Source organism: Rhineura floridana, chromosome 15 (genome assembly GCF_030035675.1).
Source record: "Rhineura floridana isolate rRhiFlo1 chromosome 15, rRhiFlo1.hap2, whole genome shotgun sequence".
NCBI classification, from domain to species: Eukaryota; Metazoa; Chordata; class Lepidosauria; order Squamata; family Rhineuridae; genus Rhineura; species Rhineura floridana.
The window spans coordinates 26,094,670-26,116,166 of record NC_084494.1 but is presented as its reverse complement, the minus strand read 5'-3'; the positions used below and the strand labels follow the sequence as shown (position 1 = coordinate 26,116,166).

Here is a 21,497-nt window from a genome sequence, read left to right as displayed (position 1 = left end):
TTGGCAGGTCTCCGTGCAGTAATGGACAACTGCAAGAGCCGAGGGGCCATCCTGGGGTTTTGGGGCCGTCCAAAGAGCTGTGCAAGGGGATTCTAGGTTGCAGAGAAATTGGGCAGAGCAGAGGGGGAGCCAAGTGTTTGTTCTGGGGTGTAACAAGTCTTGGGATGCTCAGGAGGACGTGGATGTAAAAACACCTGTTGTGTATTAATGGACACCTTCCCTTTGTTGCATTTGTTCTATAATGCTGTGACTCAAGCAGGGCCTCTCCAGAGACAGCCTTTTTATTGAGCGTTCATGGTGATTTGTGTGCATGATGCTATTGGGGTGGTCACATGGGATCCTGCTTTCAACACCTTTTGCTCCTGCAAAAGTTTTGCGGTGGCCCTACTGCTCAGTTTCCAGCCGGTGCATATCCGGTAACATCCTGCTGAAATCCTGTAACTTTTTGACTGCAAATGTTCTGGCTTGTTTTAGTTTCACTTTTGGTGAGCTGTATATAGCCCCTCTGAACAGCAATGATGTGGTAGTGCTGGGGAAGCATCACAGAACAAACTAAAGCCGAATAAATCCACTGTTAATGGCCTGTTCTTGCATCAAGATCGTGTTGCAGAATACTCCTGGAATGAAAGACCAGTCTGGAGGGGCCCAAAGTCTCAGGTTCAGATCTTAGCTTGGGCAAGACCTCATTCACTGTCTTGAGGCATGCCACAACCTCAGCCCTCCCCGCACAGTCTGGGGATAAAACCAGCGCTGACTTGCCTTATAGCAAGGGTTATAAGGCCCTCCGGATATTGTTGGACTCCTACTTCCATCTGCCCCAACCTACATAGACAATGGTCATGAATGATGACAGTTGAAGAATCATGCAATAGTAGAGTTGGAAGGAGCCTATAAGGCCATTGACTCCATCCCCCTGCTCAATGCAGGAATCCAAGTGAAAGCATCCCCGACAGGTGACTGTCCAGCTGCCTCTTGAATGCCTCCAGTGTTGGAGAGCCCACCACCTCCCTAGGTCATTGGTTCCATTGTCGTACCGCTCTAACTGTTAGGACGTTTTCTCTGATGTTCAGCCAAAATCTGGCTTCTGTAACTTGACCCTATTATTCTGTGTCCTGCACTTCGGGATGATCAAGAAGAGATCCTGGCCCTCCTCTGCGACAACCTTTCAAATACCTGAAGAATGCTATCATAAATCTCCCCTCAGTCTTCTCTTGGCTAAACATGCCCAGTTCTTCCAGTCTCTCCGCCTAGGGCTTTGTTTCCAGTCCCCTGATCCTGTTGCCCTCCTCTGAACCTGTTCAGTTTGTCCACATCCTTCTTAAAATGTGATGCCCAGAACTAGGCACAGTGCTCAAGATGAGGCCTAACTAGTGCTGAATAGAGGGAAACTAGTACTTCATCTGATTTGGAAACTATATTTCTGTTAGTGCAGCTTAAATAGCATTTGTTTGTTTTTTTGCAGCCACATCACACTTTTGGCTCATAATCCGCTTGTGTTCAACAACAATTCCAAGATCCTTCTTGCATGTAGAATTGCTGAGTCCAGCAACATCTGGAGTGCCACAGGTTCCACACCCCTTGACTTTCAGTGTCTTTATTAAGGACTACAGCATTATGCATGTGAAGTGTATGAAGACTTGAAAATGTTTACAATACTGTATTTATTTATTTATTGAATTTGTATCCCATCCTTCTTCCCAAAGGAGGTCAGTGTGGCAAACATAAACAAAACAGTTTTAACTGGAAAAAGAAAAGCATACTAAAAACAGTTCAAAACATTCCAAAACATAACCACAATTAAAAGCATTCTAAAACACACTTTAAAAATATTGTAAAACTAAGTTAAAAACATTCTTTCATCAGTGATCTTTGGTTGCCAATAACAATCCCCTTCAGCTGTGAAATGCCTGGGTAAACAGGAATATTTTCAAATTTTCAAAAGTTCTAAGCTTAGTCGTATTTTTTTTAAAAATTGTGCATGGACAAGCTCTGCACGCTGATCAGAGACATGTCTACTCCATTGTAAGCCCGTGTCAATTTCAATGTGATATATTTCTACAGAAGTGTGCTTGAGTGCACAGTCTTTCCCCTCCCTCCTTTCGGCTTTCAAAGGTCGCCGGTCGGTGGCTGTGGCCTCTGCCTGAGATGGAATAGAAAATTCTTATGGCTGGCCCTTGCTGGATGCTTTCAAATAATAATTAAAAAAAAAATCCCAACCCTGTGCTCAATGCAGGAAACCAGAACTAGAGCATCTCCAATAGCACAGAGTATCCGAAGTTGCAAAAAGCCTGCCTTGATTTGTTTGCAGGGTGTTTACAACCAATTTATCATTTGTTCATGCCATACTTTTCAGCGCATTTTCCCATCCCTTTCCGAACCTCAAAAAGTCTGTTGTTTTTCAGTGGATTTGTTGCACATTCACCCACTTTAATTATGCAAACCTAGATTTCTTTCCAGTATGCACTTGAATCCCTCCTGCAAAATACTGTCAGTCTGGAGGTGACAAATGTATTGCCCCATCATGGGATCAAACTCGGCGGCCAGAGGGAGGCTGCTTTTCCCTGCCCTCAAATAGCAGGGCTAGCCCTGCTTGGAAGGAGCCTCAGCAGCCAAGCGACTTCACCTCCAGGAATGTGTTGCCTGCTGAGATTGGGGTGCAGTTGCTGAGCAGCAGGCAAAGGCAGGCGTCACTCACAGCTACAGAAACAAATGGGGGGGGGGAAGGAACCAACAAAAACTATTCCAACTGGTGGCAGACAGCTATAAACTTGGCAATCCCCAGGGTGCATTGTCCAGCCAATCCAGTCTCTCTCCCCTGCACAATCTTTCTAGCATAGGGAGAATCTATTGTGCCCTTGCCCAACAGTTCTCAGCATTTGTGAGGTGGGTGGCTGCCCGGGCAGGCCCAAACTTCTCCTGGAAATTCCAGACGGCTTTGGCGACACACTGGTCTCCGCCACATCCTGGCCTCCTGGGCTGACTCCTGCATTTTGCTCTTGTGCTGTGGTCCTGAGATCACACAGGGCGGCTTAGCTGAGGAGGTCCCAGCATCTCTGTGCCCCTTCCCCATGTTCATTAAATGACAGGAGGTAGACTACCACCATTAAGCACCGTGCACATTCAATTTATGGGACCTGCTGTCTTCTTCTTCTTCTTCTTCTTCTTCTTCTTCTTCTTCTTCTTCTTCTTCTTCTTATTATTATTATTATTATTATTATCCAGCCTTTCCTGCAAGGAGCTCAAGGCAACATACATGGTTCTCCTCCCTCCCCATTTTATCCTCACAACAATCCTAAGAGGTAGGTAAGGCTAAGAGCTTTGGCTGGTAAGACAGCTGCGGCTGTTTCTGGGCCAGGATAGCCTGACCACTGTTGTCCACGCACTGGTAACCTCCAGGCTGGATGCGCTGTAGGGTCTGAATGTGCAAGAGGAGTGTGTTTTCTTGCACAAAGAAATCTCTAGCCTGATGTTTGCAGCAGAAAGTGTTAAACGTGTGGCCTTCCTAGTAGAGAGTGAGCCAAAGGACGGGAGTGTTCCTGTTTCCCCTTCCTGCTGGTTAATGGTAGCAGCGGCCAAACATCCAAGCCAGAAGGATGTTTATCAAAAGGATCTGCTTGTGTGAGCGCTATGGGGACTGGGATAGGAGGCAAGGAAGCATGGAGTTGCATACCTGGCCCTGGCAGGCTCGTTGCTCTGTGCCTGGAAAAGGCAAATTGGGTGTGTGCCTTCCAGATTTAGTCCGGTGGTGGTGAATTTAGGAATGGGAGAGAAATTTGATTTGGTTTGCATTTAAAGCCAAATTTATCAAATTTGTACTTTCTGAAACTATCTGAGAACTGAAACACAACCATCCTTCAAAATCTGCAATCTGAATTTTGCAATGCAATTCTCCAACCAAGCAATGTTTACAAAAATGAATATATTAGGGGAAAGGATGCATAAAAATGAATATATTAGAAAATATTAAAATGCATTATATTAGTGGAATTTGCTTGCAGAAATGTGTACAGCAGTCAAAACTGTATGCAAAAATTTGTTTATTAGGCAAATTTTGTACTAAAATGTGTACGTCAGTCAAAACTATGCAAAAATTTGTTTATTAGGAGAGATTTGTACTAAAATGCTGAAGAATTTTCATGCAGATCTTTTAAACGGAAATTCACAAATTGCTGCAGAAATATGGAGAACTGGAAAAATGAGAAACTGAGCGAACCAAAACTGACAGATCCTTCCGTCGCTAGCAGTGATGGTTGTTTTTCAACCAGTTCCTGCTGATGCAGAACAGAGGTGGGGAACTTTTTTAAGCCTGAGGGCCGCATTCCTTTCTGGACAGCCTTCTGAAGGCCACCTGGCAGTGGTGGGTGGGGCCAGAGGCAAAAGTGGGAGGAGTAATATGTGCAAATTTTACATTTTAACTGCTGGCTAGTTTCCGCTCACGCTCACACACCCCTCTCTAGCCTCCATATGTAGAAATGGCTACATCGGAGGCAGTATGCTTCTGACTACCATTTGCTGGAAACTGCAGGAGGGGAGAGTTGCTGTTGTGCTTGGGTCCTGCTTTCGGGCTCCCTACAGACATCTGGTTGGCCACCGTGAGGACAGGATGCTGAACTAGATGGGCCACTGGCCTGATCCTTCAGGGCTCTTTTTATGTTCTTAAGACAAAGATGAGTACATACAGGAGGGGTGGGGAAACTTTTTCAGCCTACCTTCTGAGCAGTCTTCCACATGCCTTTGGTGGGCACTGCCAGAGGCAAAAGTGAGCTGAGTAATAAAGGTGTGTTTTTCCTGTCCAGGCTATGGTCTGAAGGCAAACGAGGCCAGCACCCTGCTGAAGCTAAGCAGGGTCGGGTCTGGTCAGTGCCTGGATGGGAGACTGCCTGGGAACCACATGTAAGCCCCCTTGGGTTTCTATCATGGAAAGAAAGGCGGGGTATAAATAAATAATAATTTTACCTTTGTGTAGTAGGCTAGTTTCTACACACACTTGCATATACCTCTCCATCCTCAGTCCAGGCAAGCAAGATTTATGATCAGAGTTCTAGGGTACATCCCAGTCAGGCAAAAACACTCTGGGTATAAAGCAGGTATGCCTGGGGAGTTCTGAGGGTCGCATAGAGAGGCCTAGAGGGCCGGTTTTGGGCCCCGGGCCTGAGGTTGCCCATTCTGATGTAGGAAGTTACAAGCTTTTGAATAACAAAGCATTGAATTTTAATTACAGTTTTAGATGTATCTGTGTAGCTGGGGACAGATGGAAGTTAAGCCATGTTTTATATTAGAACACAGGTCCCCCCCCTTTAGGACAGAGACCTTTATTCAATTTTGGGTTTTTGGCTTTTAAATAAAATGAAAAGTTTTAAACTTTTGGGGCTTATGGAAGGAGGTGCTACCAACTGTCCGTGATCCCTGAAAAGAAGTTTTTTATCTTTTGGATTTTCTCATTCAGCAGCATGAACCAAGTGGCATTGCTTGTGAAGGCACAACTGGATCACATCATTTGTTGTAGCTATGCTACTAACAGGGCTTTTTCTTTGTGTGACAGTACTCATCAGTATAGAGTACTGGCACCTCTTCTTTTGCTGCCCATGCCAGCCATTTTGTGCTGGCAGCACCCACAGCACTTTTATCAATATATGAATATATGTTTTTTATTGAAAAAGCACTGGCTACTAAATGTTAAAATTCCAAACTATCCGTTGTTTGAAGCTCGGCCACTTTGCATGTGAAGTGTCTCTGTGTTCAAATCTAGCATGATCGTTATTGACTCTTAATAATGAACTTGTGATGAATGCCGACAGAAATTGAGCCAAACGATAGACAGAATGGAGTATCCTGGAGAAGAGCGTAACTGGCTGGTACCTGTTGGAAGTGGGGCAAGAGCAACTCCTGTTTTGTTCTTTTGTTTGTGCTCCAGAAGGGAGATAGAGCTAGGGTCCTCCATTTCAACATCTGCTGATACTCTGCTGCTGTGGTGTTGCTTTAAATGAAATTAAGCACACAAACTACACACAGCGCAACAGTACCCTGGTACACCACAACCTTTTGTTGCAGTCGCTGCTTGTCTTCCATAGTGGCACTCTTGACAATTTGAGGCCATGGGCACTTGCAAATTGAATTGTGAATTTCAGCTGCTTTAATCCACATGTTCTGGTTAAGAGTGCTGTAGGACCTTTAGCCCTTGGGAAGCTGTTGGCTTAATTGCCCAGCAAGGCAGGGACAGGCAGAAGGAAAACCCTGAAACGTCCCTGAGCACCCTGGAGACAGGTTATCATGTGTAAACATTGCAACGCAGTTTTCACCCCTGCAAAAAAGGCCGGTTGCCATGGGCACAGGCCTTTGCCCTCCCTTCCTCAGGGCCAGCTAGGCCATTTCAGGATGTGAAATCATGGATCCAGCACCAGCTGTTCCAGGAATCATTTCCTCTCCTCCCCCAATCCATTTTCCTTTCCACCTGGCTGTTATTCCTCTCTTCCCAGTTATTTCCTCCCCCTTTCCCCCCTACCTAGTTTTTCCCTCTTGCAGCCACTTCTTGACCATCTTTTTTCCTGTTTGTATTTTGAGAGACCCTCTCTAGTGCTGGAACGCTTCTTAGCAAAGCTCCGTTTTTAACTGGATTCCTGCCTGCTGCTGGTGGATTTATTGTTGACTTTTCAGTTGTTCAGAGTTGTCAGCTTTGTGTTCTCTCAGGGTTCCTGCTTGCTTAGCAGGGCCTCATCAACAAGTTGCTTTCTTCCAGCACGCCAATGCCAAGCGATGTGGAAAACTTTACCTGTTGAATTTCTGTTGGCTGCATCAGATGGGTACAACAGGGAATAGCACAGATCCCTGCCAGACAGAAAGTTGGCAACCTTATTGAACATTGTTAAGAGAAAAGGAGGATATGGAGGGAGAAAGGGAAAAATGAAGAATGTCTGAAGTACATGCCTGAAAAGGTTGTTTTTGTAGTCAATGGCAGTGAGGGGGGTGCTGGTTTTTTGGGGGGAAATAGGATAGGGAAGAAAAGGTTAGCCACCTTCCCTTGTAAGTTGCCTTGCACATCAGTGATAAGCACACTTCTTAGAAAGTGCTTAACGTCACATGTAGTTGGATCCTATATGACTAGGGAACTCTTACTCCATCCTGCCCCCCTTTAAAACTTTTCTTAAAAATTATTTTGCTTACAGGGTGACTTTCCCTCTGAAAGTCAGCCCAGGTTGGCAATTTAGGGATGGAGGAGAAATGCAATTCAGTTCACATTTGAAGATAAACTACCTAATTCGTACCTTTCTGAAACAATATGTGAACTGAAACATGCCCATCCTTCAACATTTGCAGTTCTCTGAATTTTGCAATGTGATTTTCCAGCCAAGCTGATGCAAAGTGTGCATAAAACACTTACATGAGTGGGGGGAAATAAACAAACTGAGTTAGGGAAAATATTAATGCTAGGAAAACTATGCTTTGCACAAATGTGTATCTTAGGCAAAATTGCATACAAAATTGCATACAGAAATTTGCACTAAAATGCGGATGAATTTTCCCGAAGATTTAAAAACAAATAGCAAACTGGTATGGAAATGTGGAGAGCTGAAGATTGGAAAAATGAGAAACTGAGACAAACAGAAACGGACAGGTTCACCCATCCCTGGTTGGTCTAAATGCAATTCATTAACATATGCAAATTGTATGCAATTGGGCTCCGTGAGCCTAGGGCCCAAGCCTTGTCTTAGCAAGCCCCACTCTATGGGCTTTGCCCTGCATGCCGACTTTGTAGGCAGGGGGTGGCTAACCTGTTTTTGGCCCAAGGGCCACATTGAATGTTGGCTACTCCTCAGAGCACAGTGATGGGCATGGCCAATGTGCAATCACACCTGTGTGTCCGTGCACACATGTTCATCACGCAGGCAGGCAGGCAAACACGATGTTGTGCCAGAGGGGAAAGTGGCATTTTTCAAAGATTTAAAAAAACCACAACCTGCCAAAGATGAAAAGAGGATAGGTGACTACCAAAAATGTCTTTACAGTGTGGATCTGGGCTGTGGGTTTGCCACCTGCACCTCAGGGTATCTTTCTGCAGAGTGGTAGGTAGGTAGGTTGATAGATATATAAAAAAGCTTTGCTCACTTGTTCTGTTTTGGTGGGCATGGTCAATGATGGAAACTTGGGGATGAGACAATTTCTAAGGCAGGGGTGGGGAACCTCAGCCCAGAGGGCCAAATGCCGCCCTCCAAGCTTCTTTGTCTGGCTAGCCACCCCCCCTCCAGATCACAGTCCCAGCATTGCTCCCCAATAGTTTTTGGCTGGCTGGACTGTGTCTTTGAACTTTGATGTTTCCTCTTCCTCATCTGGATGGAGGATTGAAAGCTGGTTGTGAGCATGTGTGGAAATAAGCCTACTGTGCAAAGGTAAAATTTACATCCATTGCTCCACCCACTTTTGCCTCATGCCCTGCCCATCACTGGCATGTGGCCCTCAAAGGGTTGCTTAGAAGGGAAAGCAGCCCTTGGGTGGCTGAAAAAGGTTCCCCACCCCTGTTATGAGGGGCATCCTCCACATTGCCCAAGCCAGGAATCTGACTATCCTTTGTCTTATGCCTCCTCAGAACAGCCATGGACTTGTGGTTCCTTCTGCCTCTCTGTGGGATCTTGATAGAATCGACAGTAGCAGGTAAGCTTGGAGGATAGGGGAGGAGATGGAGGCGGAAGAGAAACCGCGCCCGTCTGCTGGAATTTGGGCAGCTTTAAAATAGTAGTTGCAGTTTGTACTCTGTGCAAAAACCCCTTCCAATTCTTTTGCAAAAACGTGCAGCGTTTTATGGTTGGAAGGGATCTTGGACATCATCAGGTTCAACCAGCTACAGTTTAGGACCTTGGATTATGTAAAAGGTAAAGGTGTCCCCACACTTCTAGTGCGAGTCGTTTCCGACTCTTAGGGTGACGTCTTGCGACGTTTACTAGGCAGACCGTATATATGGGGTGGGATTGCCAGTTCCTTCCTGGGCCTTTCTTTACCCCCCAGAATATGCCAGGTACTCATTTTACCGACCACGGATGGATGGAAGGCTGAGTGGATCTCGACCCCTTTTACCGGAGATTCGACTTCCTCCTTCCGTTGGAATCGAACTCCGGCCGTGAGCAGAGCTTCGGCTGTGTTACCGCCTCTTACCTCTCTGCACCACGGAGGGCCTTTTTGGATTATGAGGGGCCTCTAATTACAAAAAAATCCCAAAAAACTAAAATTCAAGTTTAAAAATCAAGGAAGTGGGGAAAACAGACTAAAGCAGACATTATTGTTGTGATATGACAAAAATACGCTGAAGGGCCAGTCACACAGTTATTTGTCATCTTGTGTTTATAAATCCAGGCAGATATAATTTCATTAGGTCAGGTGACCATAGGCTGTCAAATGGCACTGGTAGCAGCTGAGGTTCAGATCAAGTGCAGACTGCATCAGGCTTATTGCAAGATAAATGGTTTAGTTTGATTGTTCGTAGCTGTATCCTTGCCTATGTATCAGCGTATATTCACATATAAATCTTTGTCATTTCTGCATTCCTTTCTGTTAGAATGATACACCTTTTCTTTGGTAAACTATGTGGCAGTGGCAGCTGGCGCCCATAGAGGCTGCTGGGGCAGAAAGCAGATCCCAACAGTAGGTGGAGCCAGAGCCAATGGCAGGCAGAGCCAAATAATACTAGTTTAGCTCCCATCCTCCTCCCTGCTGAGTTCAGCAAGGGCAGCACTGAGACTAAGGAGGAGGAAGCTGACAGCCAGGGAGTAAGAAAGAAGGCAGGCTGGTGGGGGCTGGCTGAGGGCAGACTGAGTATGGTGGGGCGATGCCCTGTTTGCCCTAAGGGACCAAGTTCCACTGCAAAAAACCCTGTATCGACTATCTTAACGTTTCTATTCCTGAACGTGTGCAAAAGGTATAAAAATGGAAGATGTTTCGTACTAGTGCATTTTGGGGGCTGGATAATAATACTGGTCTGTTCTGCTTAGCCTGTTGCTCTTAATCAATCTGTGTTGAGCTGTTCTGTATCTTAACTAACACAGATGGAGGGACTGCTGGCTGCAGTGCTCAAACTGGGGTGGTAGGAAGAGAAGGGAGGGTGTAATGAAATCCACAAGCCCAACCCCTGACTGAAGAACCTTAGACACTTTCTTGACAGTTCAGACTGAAACGTGGAGTGGATTCCACTGTTCTACTGACACGGAGCCACCAGCCGCCACTACCTTTAGCGGCTAATTATCCTATCCCTATCTATATCCTAAGTGGTGTGTCTTTAAATATCACATTGCTGGAGGCTATCTGCAAAGGACATCAGCCATCCCACCCTACCTCTGTAGCTCCATAGGAAGCTGCCTTATACGTATGACCAGCTTACCAAATGATTTACATGCACAGCCTTCCGAGTTGCTGCTTAGCACATGATTTGCTGCACAGGAAGTGGGCGTATGCCAAGTCGGACCATTGGTCTGCCTAGCTCACAGCTGTTGACCCAGACTGGCAGTGGCCCTGCAGGGTTTCCGGTAGTGGTTTCTCCCAGTGCTGCCTGGAAGTGCCAGGGATTGAACCTGAGGTTTTTTGCATGCAAAGCAGATGCTCTGCCCCTGAGCTGTGGCGCATCCCTGTGGCATCTGGCTGGCTACTGTCAGCACACAGACAGTCAGCTTGCGTTTTGATGAACAACTGTTCTGAGTCTGCACAGACATTCTTATGTTCTAATTCCATTCATCTATTGTTCAACGGAAGCTATGGACACACTTCAAAGGGGCCCATGGAACCTATATCCCAAAAAGACTCTCCGTTAATCTGGAGGCGTTTTGCATTTCAGATATTATTGAATATGTGTATCAGCTGGGATGTTCAGACTTGATGAGATCTTTTCCAAGATTTAAATTAAACCCACAAAAGTTCAGAAGTGCTTTTATCATTATTATTATTTTGACATTTTAGTTCAGTTTTATTTCCATATAGGCTATAAAGAAGGATAAAAATGCAATACGTAAAATGATGGCACGCGTATGTTTAAACTGATCTAATGGGCAAACGTTGGTGAACTGATGCTAGTTATTGCAGCAGTCATAATAGCAATTCACAACAGTGAGCTCAATAAAACGAGCACAAGCTTTTAAGCTTGACATCTGTTAGCTAACAAAGAAACCAGTCTTTTGAAGACCTAACCAATCTTTTTCTCAACAGCTGGAGGGGTGTAGTTGTGGTTCTTATGGGACTTGTATCTCAGTCTGAAATGTTTATTTACTTTTTTATTTATTAAATTTATATCCCACCCTTCCTCCCAGAAGGAGCCCAGGGCGGCAACAGAAACACTAAAAACTACTCTAAAACATATTAAAAACAAAAGGCTTTAAAACATATTCAAACAAAGCATGTTTAAAAACATATTAAAACAAATTGTCTGTCTAGACATCTTTTTTAAAAAAGCTTTAAAAACATTTAAAATGGTAATTCCAACACAGACGTAGACTGGGATAAGCCTCTACTTAAAAGGTTTGTTTCAACATTGCTTCAAATGTTCCATAAATTGCATCAAAACCACAATCATCAAAATGCATCAAGTCTTAAAACCCTTAAGCTTTAAACAGAGTGGTGTAGTGGTTAGAGTGTTGGACTAGGACCTGGGAGACCAGGGTTCAAATCGCCGCTCAGCGATGAAGCTCGGGGTAACCTTGTACCAGTCTCTGTCTCTCAGCCTAACCTACCTCACAAGGTTGTTGTGAGGATAAAATGGAGAGGGTTTGGAAGAACCATCTACAGCCCCTTGAGCTCCTTGGAGGAAAGTTGGAATATAAACGTAATCATAATAATAATAACCCATAACCCATGCCTCACAAATTCTGTGCTTTTTGAGACCACAAAGGCACAATATAATGTTAAGTAGTTTCATTTAAAGTAATTGATGAGGGGGTAGAAAGTTCACGATACCCCTATTGTTAATCTGCTCTCTGTGTGTCTGTCTCTTTCAGAACCACCCGCCCCCAAGGACCTTCCTCCTGACCCCTTCAATTATGGTGAGTTAATTATTACTAACTACCAACTTTCTGGGAATAGATTGTAAGGACAGCAACCCCTAAGAGAGCTGTAAAATTTCCTAGTTTTTTTAAAAAAAAGTTCAAAAGAGGTACAGCAATGATGCAAGGGTGAGGGTTTTTTAAAAAAAACAACCTCTCACCACCACCTATGGGTGCTATTTTCCTAAGCCCACCCCATCAGGGTGCTGCTGACATTTCATTGAGATGATAGGCAACTATACCTGTCACCCCCCCCCCTCGCTTCTTGGACCTAATAGCAGCGCACAGTGGGAAGCCCGGGTTACACTCCCAGCCTGAAACTGCCATCACTTTCCTCTTCTTCCTCCCCAGATTATCGCTCCCTGAGAATTGGGGGGCTGGTTTTTGCCGTCATCCTCTTCCTGCTTGGCATTCTCATTGTGCTCAGTGAGTAGATTCCCCCCTCCACCTTCCTCTATGAAACTACCTTGTACTGAGCTGGGGCCCTGCTGGAATGTCCCTGACATGCGGCTGTAGTAAAATGCAGCAGCAGAAGCGACAGTTGGTGCAGGGATGGGGAGGAAAGGCCTCTTGTTCTTTGACACACTCCAGTTTAGTGGGGCAAATGGGGCCCTGCCCCACCAACCCCAGCCAGCTCCCCACTTGCCTGGCTTCTTACTTACAACTAGGCCAGGGCAATGGTGGCTGGTGGCTCCATGTCAGTGGGGCAGTGGGATCCGCTCCGGGTTTTAATCTGAACTTTCAAGGAGCTGTCCAAGGTGCTGATGGACCATCTTTCCCAGTCCTGCAACCTGTCCTTAGATCTCCAGGACTGGAGTTGGACAGCTCCTTGAAATTTCAGACTAAAATCCGAAGTGGATTCCACTGCCCCACTGACATGGAGCCACCAACCAGCTGTTGGTCCGCAGGGTGGGGACGCTACCTGTGAGCTTCCTTCTCTTTAGTCTCAGTTTTGCCCTCGTAGAACTCAGCAGGGAGGAAGATGGGGACAAAACTAGAATTTATTGGCTCTGCCTGTCATTGGCTCTGGCTCCACCTGCTGTTTGGGCTGCCTGCCTTCTGCCCTTCCAGCCCTGATGGGCACCGGCCACCACTGTCTCAGTGAGGTAATGGAGAAGAATTTGAGGGAGTGATGATGTATGGGAGACATGTGCCAGGAGTCCATCAGGGTGGCTCCAGGTATATCATAGAGTTTAGGGTCAGCAACTGGCAACCCTTTTGCCAAATCTGCCCCTTCCCAATTCCCAACCCCCAGAGCCTGCCCAGATGGACTATTCAGGAGTCGGGCATGGCTGGCTCATACCATGCTGCAACATTTTGTTGCAGGTCCCACTTGTAGTCTGTGAGCCCCATTTATAGTTTGGCCCTTGGACTATTGGTCCATCTTGCCCAAAACTAGCCAACCGCAATGTTCTAAAGTTAGTCTTTCCCAGTCCTGCAACCTGTCCTTAGATCTCCAGGACTGGAGTTGGGACCACCTCTAGACACTCTGCCACTGACCTCTGGGTCCTCTCCGACATGGGCTGCCTTCTGTTCTAACCACTTATCAGTACTCCCCTCCCCAAACCAGGCTGGAAACCCAAGAGCCTTGGCCCCTAGCCTGCCTCTGTTCTGATTCTCTTTCACTGTTCACTGTTTTGGGGATTTCTGTCTTCCTTTACCAGGTCGCCGTTGTCGCTGCAAGTTCAACCAGCAACAAAGGTAATGATTTCTCCTGAAAAGCTTAAATGAGTGGGTGACCAGGAACGGAGGCACGATTATGCAGGTCAAATGCATATAGCCGACCTAGCAAGGAGAGAGGAAAATAGTATGACCAGATTAAGGGTATCGATCTGCATTGCTTTGGATTTTGTCCCAATTTCTTCATTATCTGGAGACAGTGAAAAACTGTGGTATGCTGAACAGAGCAACAGTGCTCCCTAGAGTGTCTCTGATCAGACCATTCCTCTGGAAGTCTTCAACAGACAGATATCCTATCTTTTATTCCTCGGTTGCATTCTGAGGTTTTGTTGTTGTTATTGTTCAAATGCTGCAGGTAGTCAAAATTAGCTTGGCCTTTTTGTAATGCAGGTTTTTCTAAAAAAACTATTAAGGAGGTGGGACCATCCTCTAAATAAACTGGCAAGATACATACTGTACGGTGATGCCAGTAGTCTCACAAATGGGCCAAAAATCACTCTGTGTCCACAAAGGTGAGGGCTTTTACTTCTCTCAGATACCCATTAAAATGCGGGGCTTCATACTTACGTCTTTGTCTTCCTGGAACCATCCAATCAGGAGGCCAAAGAGGCTCTCTGGACCAGAACTTCTCTTCTATCAGGAACTCTGCACATGCTCTGAAATCGAAAACCTTGCTCAAGCAAGTAAAATGTAGCTAGCTAGTTAGACTGACTTTTTTATTTTTATTGGGAAGTCTGTGTGCATGCTTTTGTTGCCTTCCTTTTTTATTATTGAAAATGTGTGTATACCACCTCATTAAAACAATACCAAGGTGCACAATAAAATAATTCGGTACAAAACAACAACAAATGCAATCGAGAAACAATCTACCCACACACATGCACACATCCCTCTCTTGGACAGCACCTTGGATAGCTCCTTGAAAGTTCAGACTAAAACCTGGAACAGATTCGCTGCCCCACTGACATCGGAGCCACGAGGCTCCACTAGCTAGGATGTGTCAGGAGATTCAGCCCGATTGCTGGAAGCCTATCATAACTTTTTTTTTGGGGGGGGAGGGAACACATATACAGAAAGGGGGTCTGCCTGTAGGAAAAGCTTCCCCCTGTACTGTCAAGATCCATGATGGAGACAATTAAAAACTAGCACCTTTTTCCTTTCCAGTTACTTTTGTCTTCCTGCTGGATGAAGTATATTTATTGTAGGGATTTATTTCCTGTCACATCTGTTGATCAGTGGCTTTCTTCCTAGGGTGCAAGGGATTGGAAGCAGGGAGATGTTTGATATTTGAGGGTTGACTGTAAATGTTTTATTTATTCATTTGATTTTGTTTATTGCCCACCCTTTACAATGATGTCCCAAGGCGGGTCACAACAATTTAAAATACAAAATTAAAAGCAGTTTTACAGAAATTGTCTGTCTGTTTTAATCTTCATTCTACAAATGAGATTTTAATGGTAAATTGGCTAGAAATAATTAAAAGCTCTTCATAAAATTATATATTAAATCTGTGGGATGCTAGCAGCAGTTGGGGATTTTAATATCCTGAGCACAGGTAGGACACAGATCTTTTAATGGCAGAAGAAGGCTTTATTCAGCATAGCTTCGGCAAGCTGTCATCTGGACTGAGCTCGCAGACTCTATGGGAGCCAAGAAGGGACACCCTAGACACATACAAAGCAGAAACTTCCCCAGTGGCTGCCTGTATGAATATAAAAAGAGTGCCGCCTGTCATAGCCCATCCTTTTTTGGGCCGGTGGGCACATTTGCAAGCTGGAGAAACTGTTGTAAGCACTGCATGCACACTGCTACCTCCATGGCTGAAGGCACTACGCTTCTGAAAACCAGATGTCAGAAGCCGCAGGAGGGGAGAGTGTTCTTGCACTGACTTCCCGTGGGCATCTGGTTGGCCACTGTGAGAACAGGATGCTGGATTAGATGGGCCACTGGCCTGATCCAGCAGGCTCTTCTTATGTCCTTAACCAAGCAAACACCACGACCTTTCCTATGTATAGGATAATACTACTGATGGCCCATCACTTCCATCTGCATTGTGTTTAGCCATGCAGTTTGGGCGTATGGTCCTGGGCACAGCAGCAGAGAAGACCAAGATGTGTTTCCTGTTGTTGCATCTTCACTGGTGCTCCCTCCCCCAAGTTACATCCTATCATGTTGACAACACCCCTTGACTTCCAGCTCCTTAATCATCTCTATGGGAGCACTGAGTCGCTATTTTATCTGCCAGCAGGGGGAGCCATTGCTTTGCTCTTATACAAAATGCGGTGGCTTTAAAAGAGTAGTGAGCCTTGCAGGCAGTGCACAAAATGTTCTCTTCATTAACCTAGTCCTGAAGGATGTAAAAGGAGCTTGGTGTTTTTGGAAGCTCAGCATGACAAAATAACGTTTCTGTTTACAGGCAGGGATGGGTGAGAAATTTGATTCAGTTTGCATTTCAAGCCAAATCTAATCCAATTCGTACTTTCCAAAATATGAGATCCAAAGCACAGCTATCCTTTGAAATTCACGTTATCCAAATTTTGTGATGCAGTTCTCCAGCCAAAGAATGTTTACAAAAATGCATAAATTAGGGAAAGTGTCCATGCAAGTGAATATATTACTGAAAATAACAAATGAAAATGCATTATATTAGGGGAAATTGCTGGCAAAAGCATGTACATTAGTCAAACCTGCATAAAAATGTGTGTATTATGAGAAATTCATGCTAAAATGCTGAAGAATGTTTATGAGTTTTTTTAATGCAAATTGCTGCAGAAATGTAGAGAACTGAATTTACAACTAGAAAAATGAGAAAATGAGGGAACCGAAATTGACAGATCCTTCCATCCCTATTTACAGGACAGGAGAACCAGATGAGACGGAAGGGGCCCTGCGCAGCTCAATTCGCCGTAAGATCCAGCCTGCTTTAGTTATCATCTTCCCTTTCCCCTGCTGTAACCCCCCTTTTCCTCAGACTTGAGGACTAGAGACTTTAAAAAAAGAAAAGCTGAGCCCGGGTCTGCATTAGATTGCAGGTTCTGCATAGGCTCTGTGAAATGAGCACAGGCCTGTTAAAAACCCCTTACAACATGGGATCTCTGAATGCCCTGAAGTAAAGCGGCAAGGACTCCTGATCCAGCTGTTTAACCATAGCAACAGCAGTACAATTTTTCCCCGCCTTAATTGAGCTGCTGAGATAAAGAAAGCTAACCAGGAGTAGATTTTTATGTGAAGAACTGTGAGCCCTGTTCAGTTCTGGTACTGGGAACAAATCTGTAGGCTCAGAATGTGCTCAGAGGCACTCTCTTCTTTCATTCTGTCTCTGTGTCTTTTGCACCGGGCTCTCATTGATAATCTTGGAGTTCTACCAAAAGACAGACAAACAGACAGAGAGAGATTTGATAAACATTTCCGTCTTGCTTGCCTTAAAAGTCATCACTTAAATTCCCTTGTCTGTTAGAATGAGGCATACATGTATGCAGGGATAAATTGTAAGGAAATCTAATAACCAGGATCACTTTTCTGCTCACACAATGGGTTGATGTGACAGAATTATCAAAAGATGGGTGTCCATAGAACAATGCAAGGCCACCTTAGTGGGAATTATTAACCTTCCACATTAGACCTGAGCCAGAGTTTCTCACAGGACATTTTTCTGAGGCTTCTCTCACCGTTTCTCCCCCCCCCCCGCCAAAAAAAGAAGGCCACTTTGCAGAATTTTCTCTGCATAGTCTCCACCAATTTTTATGTGTGGCATTTGCCATCTTCCTCCTGCTCTCCTCTCCTCTCGCACAAACAATATGCCCTGGATCAACACTAGCTCTGTGGCATTGTGAAGGATGCAAAACAGTGCTCAGGCTACCCAGGCAGTTTTTCCTGTTGCCACGTGCAGTCGCCGCAAAAAAGGGATAAAAAAACCCTTAGAGAAACAGAAAGATGCTGTGCCGCTGCTGATGGGGAGACCCACCCCTAAGAAACCGTTGCTGAATTTCTCCTCTCCCTGGAGAAATTTTATAAATAGTTCCCCTGCAATATCTCTGTCCGCAAATAGGGTGGAGAATTTGCGAGAGGCCATTTGCAAGCAGCTCTGCTTGACATGGTGATGGGGCAGTCATTTTGGGTCTGCTAGATCAGGGGTGAGAAGCCTTTATCAGCCTAAGGGCCACATTCACTCCTGGGCAGGATCCCAGGGGCCACAGGCAAAAGTGGCTGGAGCATTTAATGTAAATTTTGCCTTTGTGCAGTAGACTGCTTTCTCATGCACTATGGCGCATGATGGGATTTGGGGCTGCTTTGATTTGTCACCTACCAAGACAGTACAGGGAACACGCTGTCCCAGCCTGGGGCGAATTAGCAAAAAGAACAGCTATTAAGTCTTTCAGGGAAACAAACCTTTTTTCAAAAAAAATAAAACATCTTTCTCTGTCTGAATCTTCGCTAGGTTTATCCACCAGGATGAGATAGAAGAAGCCCAGAGCTGGTGAGTCGCATCTGGAGTGGAGCAAGGAATGCACAGCGACGGTCCATTCGCTTGGGCTAACTTTGGTTGGACTCTCAAGCCCAGCATGCTTTCAAAACGGGTTTGCCAGCTTGGCTCATCGCTTTACAGTTAGAGCAAACATTTAAGTGAGCGTAGATCTTCCCAAATGGGCCAGTTAAAAACATCCAATCCCTTCCCACCCCAAAGTAGCCTCAAAGATGATGGCATCAGTGCCTAGCAACCCCTTCTCCCACAAGCTTTTAAGCCTGGAGGTGAAAGGCCAGAAGGTTCCCCCAGACATCTGGCGGCAAAGCAGATGGCAACAGCCATTCTCTGAGGGCAGGCACAGAATCACAGAAAGACGCGATCAGTGGCAGGGGTGACTCCATGTCGGGGTCAGTGGAATCTGTTCCTGGTTTTAACCTGAACTTTCAAGGAGCTGTCCGAAGTGCTTCACTTTGGACGGCTCCTTGAAAGTTCAGACTAAAACCTGGAGCAGATTCCACTGCCCCACTGACAGGGAGCCACCAGCCGCCACTGGACACTATTTCAAGGGTATTGTGGGAAATTTTAAATGGCAGCTCCCACACCCAACCAGTAATGCTGATTGGACCCCTGGGGGAAAATTTAAAGGGGGAGAGGTCTAGGACAGGAATAAGGGGTGGGCTTTGCTGGGGCCCTGGCACCCAGTGGAGGCTTATCCCTTTGGGCAAATGGGGCACTGCCCCGCCAAGCTCAGTCTGCCCTCACTCCTATTTGACAGCCTTCTTGCCTACTATCGGTCCCGAGGAATGGCCCTGGCTGTCGGCTTCCTCCTGCTTAGTGTTGCCCTTGTAGAACTCAGCAGGGAGGAGGATGGGAGACAAAACTAGTTAGTTGGCTCTGCGGTTGTCTTTGGCGCCACCTACTGTTGGTCTCCCTGCCTTCTGCCCTACCATTCTCCATTGGCACCAGCCATCCCTTTTGGTAGCTTCCCAAGAATACTGGGTGCTGTCTCTTGGCCTGCAGTCCTTGAGGTACCCAGGTTGCAAGCTGCATCAGGCTTTGGAGGTGAAGGCCAGCACTTTTAATATGAAAAAATGGAAATGGACTGCCTTCAAGTCGATCCCGACTTATGGTGACCCTATGAATAGGGTTTACATGGTAAGTAGCATTCAGAGGGGGGTTACCATTGCTTTCCTCTGAGGTTGAGAGGCAGTGACTGGCCCAAGGTCACCCAGTGAGCTTCATGGCTGTGTGGGGATTCAAACGCTGCTCTCCCAGGTTGTAGTCCAGCACCTTAACTACTATGCCACACTGGCTTTCTTACTTTTAATATAGCCAGGCCTTAAGAGGCCTTTCAGGCAAGGACGTAAGAAACTTATACCAAGTCAGACCATTGGTCTCTCTAGCTCAATATCGTCTCCACTGTCTGGTGGTGGCTGTCTAGAAGGGGCAGAAGGGGAGCTTCCCCAGCCCTAACTGCCGATGCTGGGGATTGAACCTGGGACCTTCTGCATGCAAAGCAAATGATCCACCGCTGAGCTGTAATCCTTCCCCCTAAGTCACTGAGGGACATCCTGCAGAGCAATATAGCATGGAGGACCATCGTTGTTCTGTTGGTGGAACTGGGATCTCGTCACGAGCCTTTTGGGGGCATCTTGTCGGGCTTCTGCCTTTCTGGGTTTATTTTTCACTAAACCCCTTCCATGCCTGACTTTTCTTTTTCTCCTCCCAGGCTGCTCCCAGTGTGTCCGTTCCTCCTGGATCCAGAGTGTTCTCCTCTCTCTACTGCGCTGCACTGCTCTACCCTTCCCGCTTCCCAGCAAGACTCCCGCCTCTTGCACCGAAGCCGGCAAATTCCAGGCCTGCTGTCATGGTGGCGATCCCAGTCCAGCTGAGCCCCCGCTCTCTTGGAAGCCCAAGGCTTGCTCTGCGGACTCCCGATTTCTTTCGCAGAGAGAGGGGATGTCGTCCAGCCGTTTTGATTAAGCGTAGTCCTCGCATTAGGCAATAGGCGAATGCTGTATCTGCCTTTTCAAGTGATTGTTATGCTCAGACTGTTATGATGAGTTTTTCCATGGGATGCTCTTCAGGCCTACCTAGGCGTAGAGCTAGGCTGAAAGCTGACAGCCCTGTCTTGTCTCAGGGCATGAAAAGGAAACAGAAATGGGGAGAGGCCTGTGCCCTCCTGATCCCAAAGAAGCTCATCTACAGTAGGGTGTTGTTTCATTGTCCTGCATTGCCATTCAGTGCGAGTTGGAAGTGGGGCCTATAGCCAACCTGTGCTGCACTGACTGAGAAAGGGAGGGTAGAATGTGGTCTCCAGTCCTTGACCACTTATGGCCCACACCCAAAGCAATCTGAGATTCAGGAGGTGGGGGCAACCCTTGCCAGAGTCATATCTGCACCATCTTGTGGGAACCCTCTTGACCTTTCTGACTTACAAAGTATAAAGCGGGGACTGGGGGTACCTGCAGCCTTCTAGATGTTCCTGGCAGGGGCGACTGGTGTCTCCATGCCAGCAGGGCATTGGACGCCACTCTGGGTTTTAGTCTGAACTTTCAAGGTGCTGTCCAAGGTGCTGAACGGACCGGATTCCACAGCCCCACTGACAAGGAGCCGCCAGCCACCACTGGTTCTTGGACTCCAAGTCCCCTCAGCCCCAAGCCACTCTTGTCAAGGGTCACGGATGATGGGAGTTGCAGTCCAGCAAATAAATAAATAAATAAATAATGCATGGCCATAGGTTCCCCCACTTGTGCTGTGAATGAATGGCTGTGTAGCCAAGCAGTGGGTAGGATTTCTGGCTGGACTGGGTGGCAGAGGCCTAAATGGGTGAGCAAAGGATCAGAGTTGGTTTTGGAGTGCAGGATTCTGAGCCGTGGAGGCTGGTCCCTGAGGGCAAATGGGGCTCTGCCCCACCAGCCTGAACTTCCTCTCAGGCAGCCTCCACCTGCCTGTCTTATTATGTCGAGTACAAGAGAGTGGGACTGGCCCTGGCTGTCAGCTTCTTCCTTCTCAGCCCCAGTGTTGCCCTTGTAGAACTCAGCTTGGAAGGGGAGGGGGACAATTGGTTGTCTCCACCTATCATTGGCTGTGGTTGAGCTCTGGCACCACCTACTGTTGGCCTCCTTGCTTTCTGCCTTAACAGTCCAATTGGACACCAGACACTGCTGATTTGGGGAATGTGTTGCTTATTAGAGAGCCAGGTCTGCCTTAGTCCTTATCTGCCTTGCTGGATAAGGGCAAAAGCTCCATTCTCTCCCAGCCAGCCAAAGGCAACAGTAGGTCCCATGTGCTATGATGAAAGGGCTAGATCTGATCTGTTTAAGCACATATTGAAGGGC

General features: G+C 46.4%; 1 protein-coding gene across 1 annotated transcript in view; it reads left to right on the top strand.

Moving 5' to 3' along the window:
• The window catches only part of LOC133370844 (uncharacterized), a 30,017-nt gene extending 9,117 nt beyond the window's left edge, over nt 1-20,900 (top strand). Inside the window, exons 3-9 of the mRNA XM_061597721.1 lie at nt 8,582-8,646; nt 11,967-12,011; nt 12,363-12,437; nt 13,676-13,712; nt 16,548-16,597; nt 18,130-18,168; nt 19,886-20,900. Coding sequence (XP_061453705.1) covers nt 8,582-8,646; nt 11,967-12,011; nt 12,363-12,437; nt 13,676-13,712; nt 16,548-16,597; nt 18,130-18,152 — 295 coding nt within the window. The 3' untranslated portion in view covers nt 18,153-18,168; nt 19,886-20,900. The remainder of the gene's footprint in view (nt 1-8,581; nt 8,647-11,966; nt 12,012-12,362; nt 12,438-13,675; nt 13,713-16,547; nt 16,598-18,129; nt 18,169-19,885) is intronic.
• The last annotated feature ends 597 nt before the right edge of the window (nt 20,901-21,497 follow it).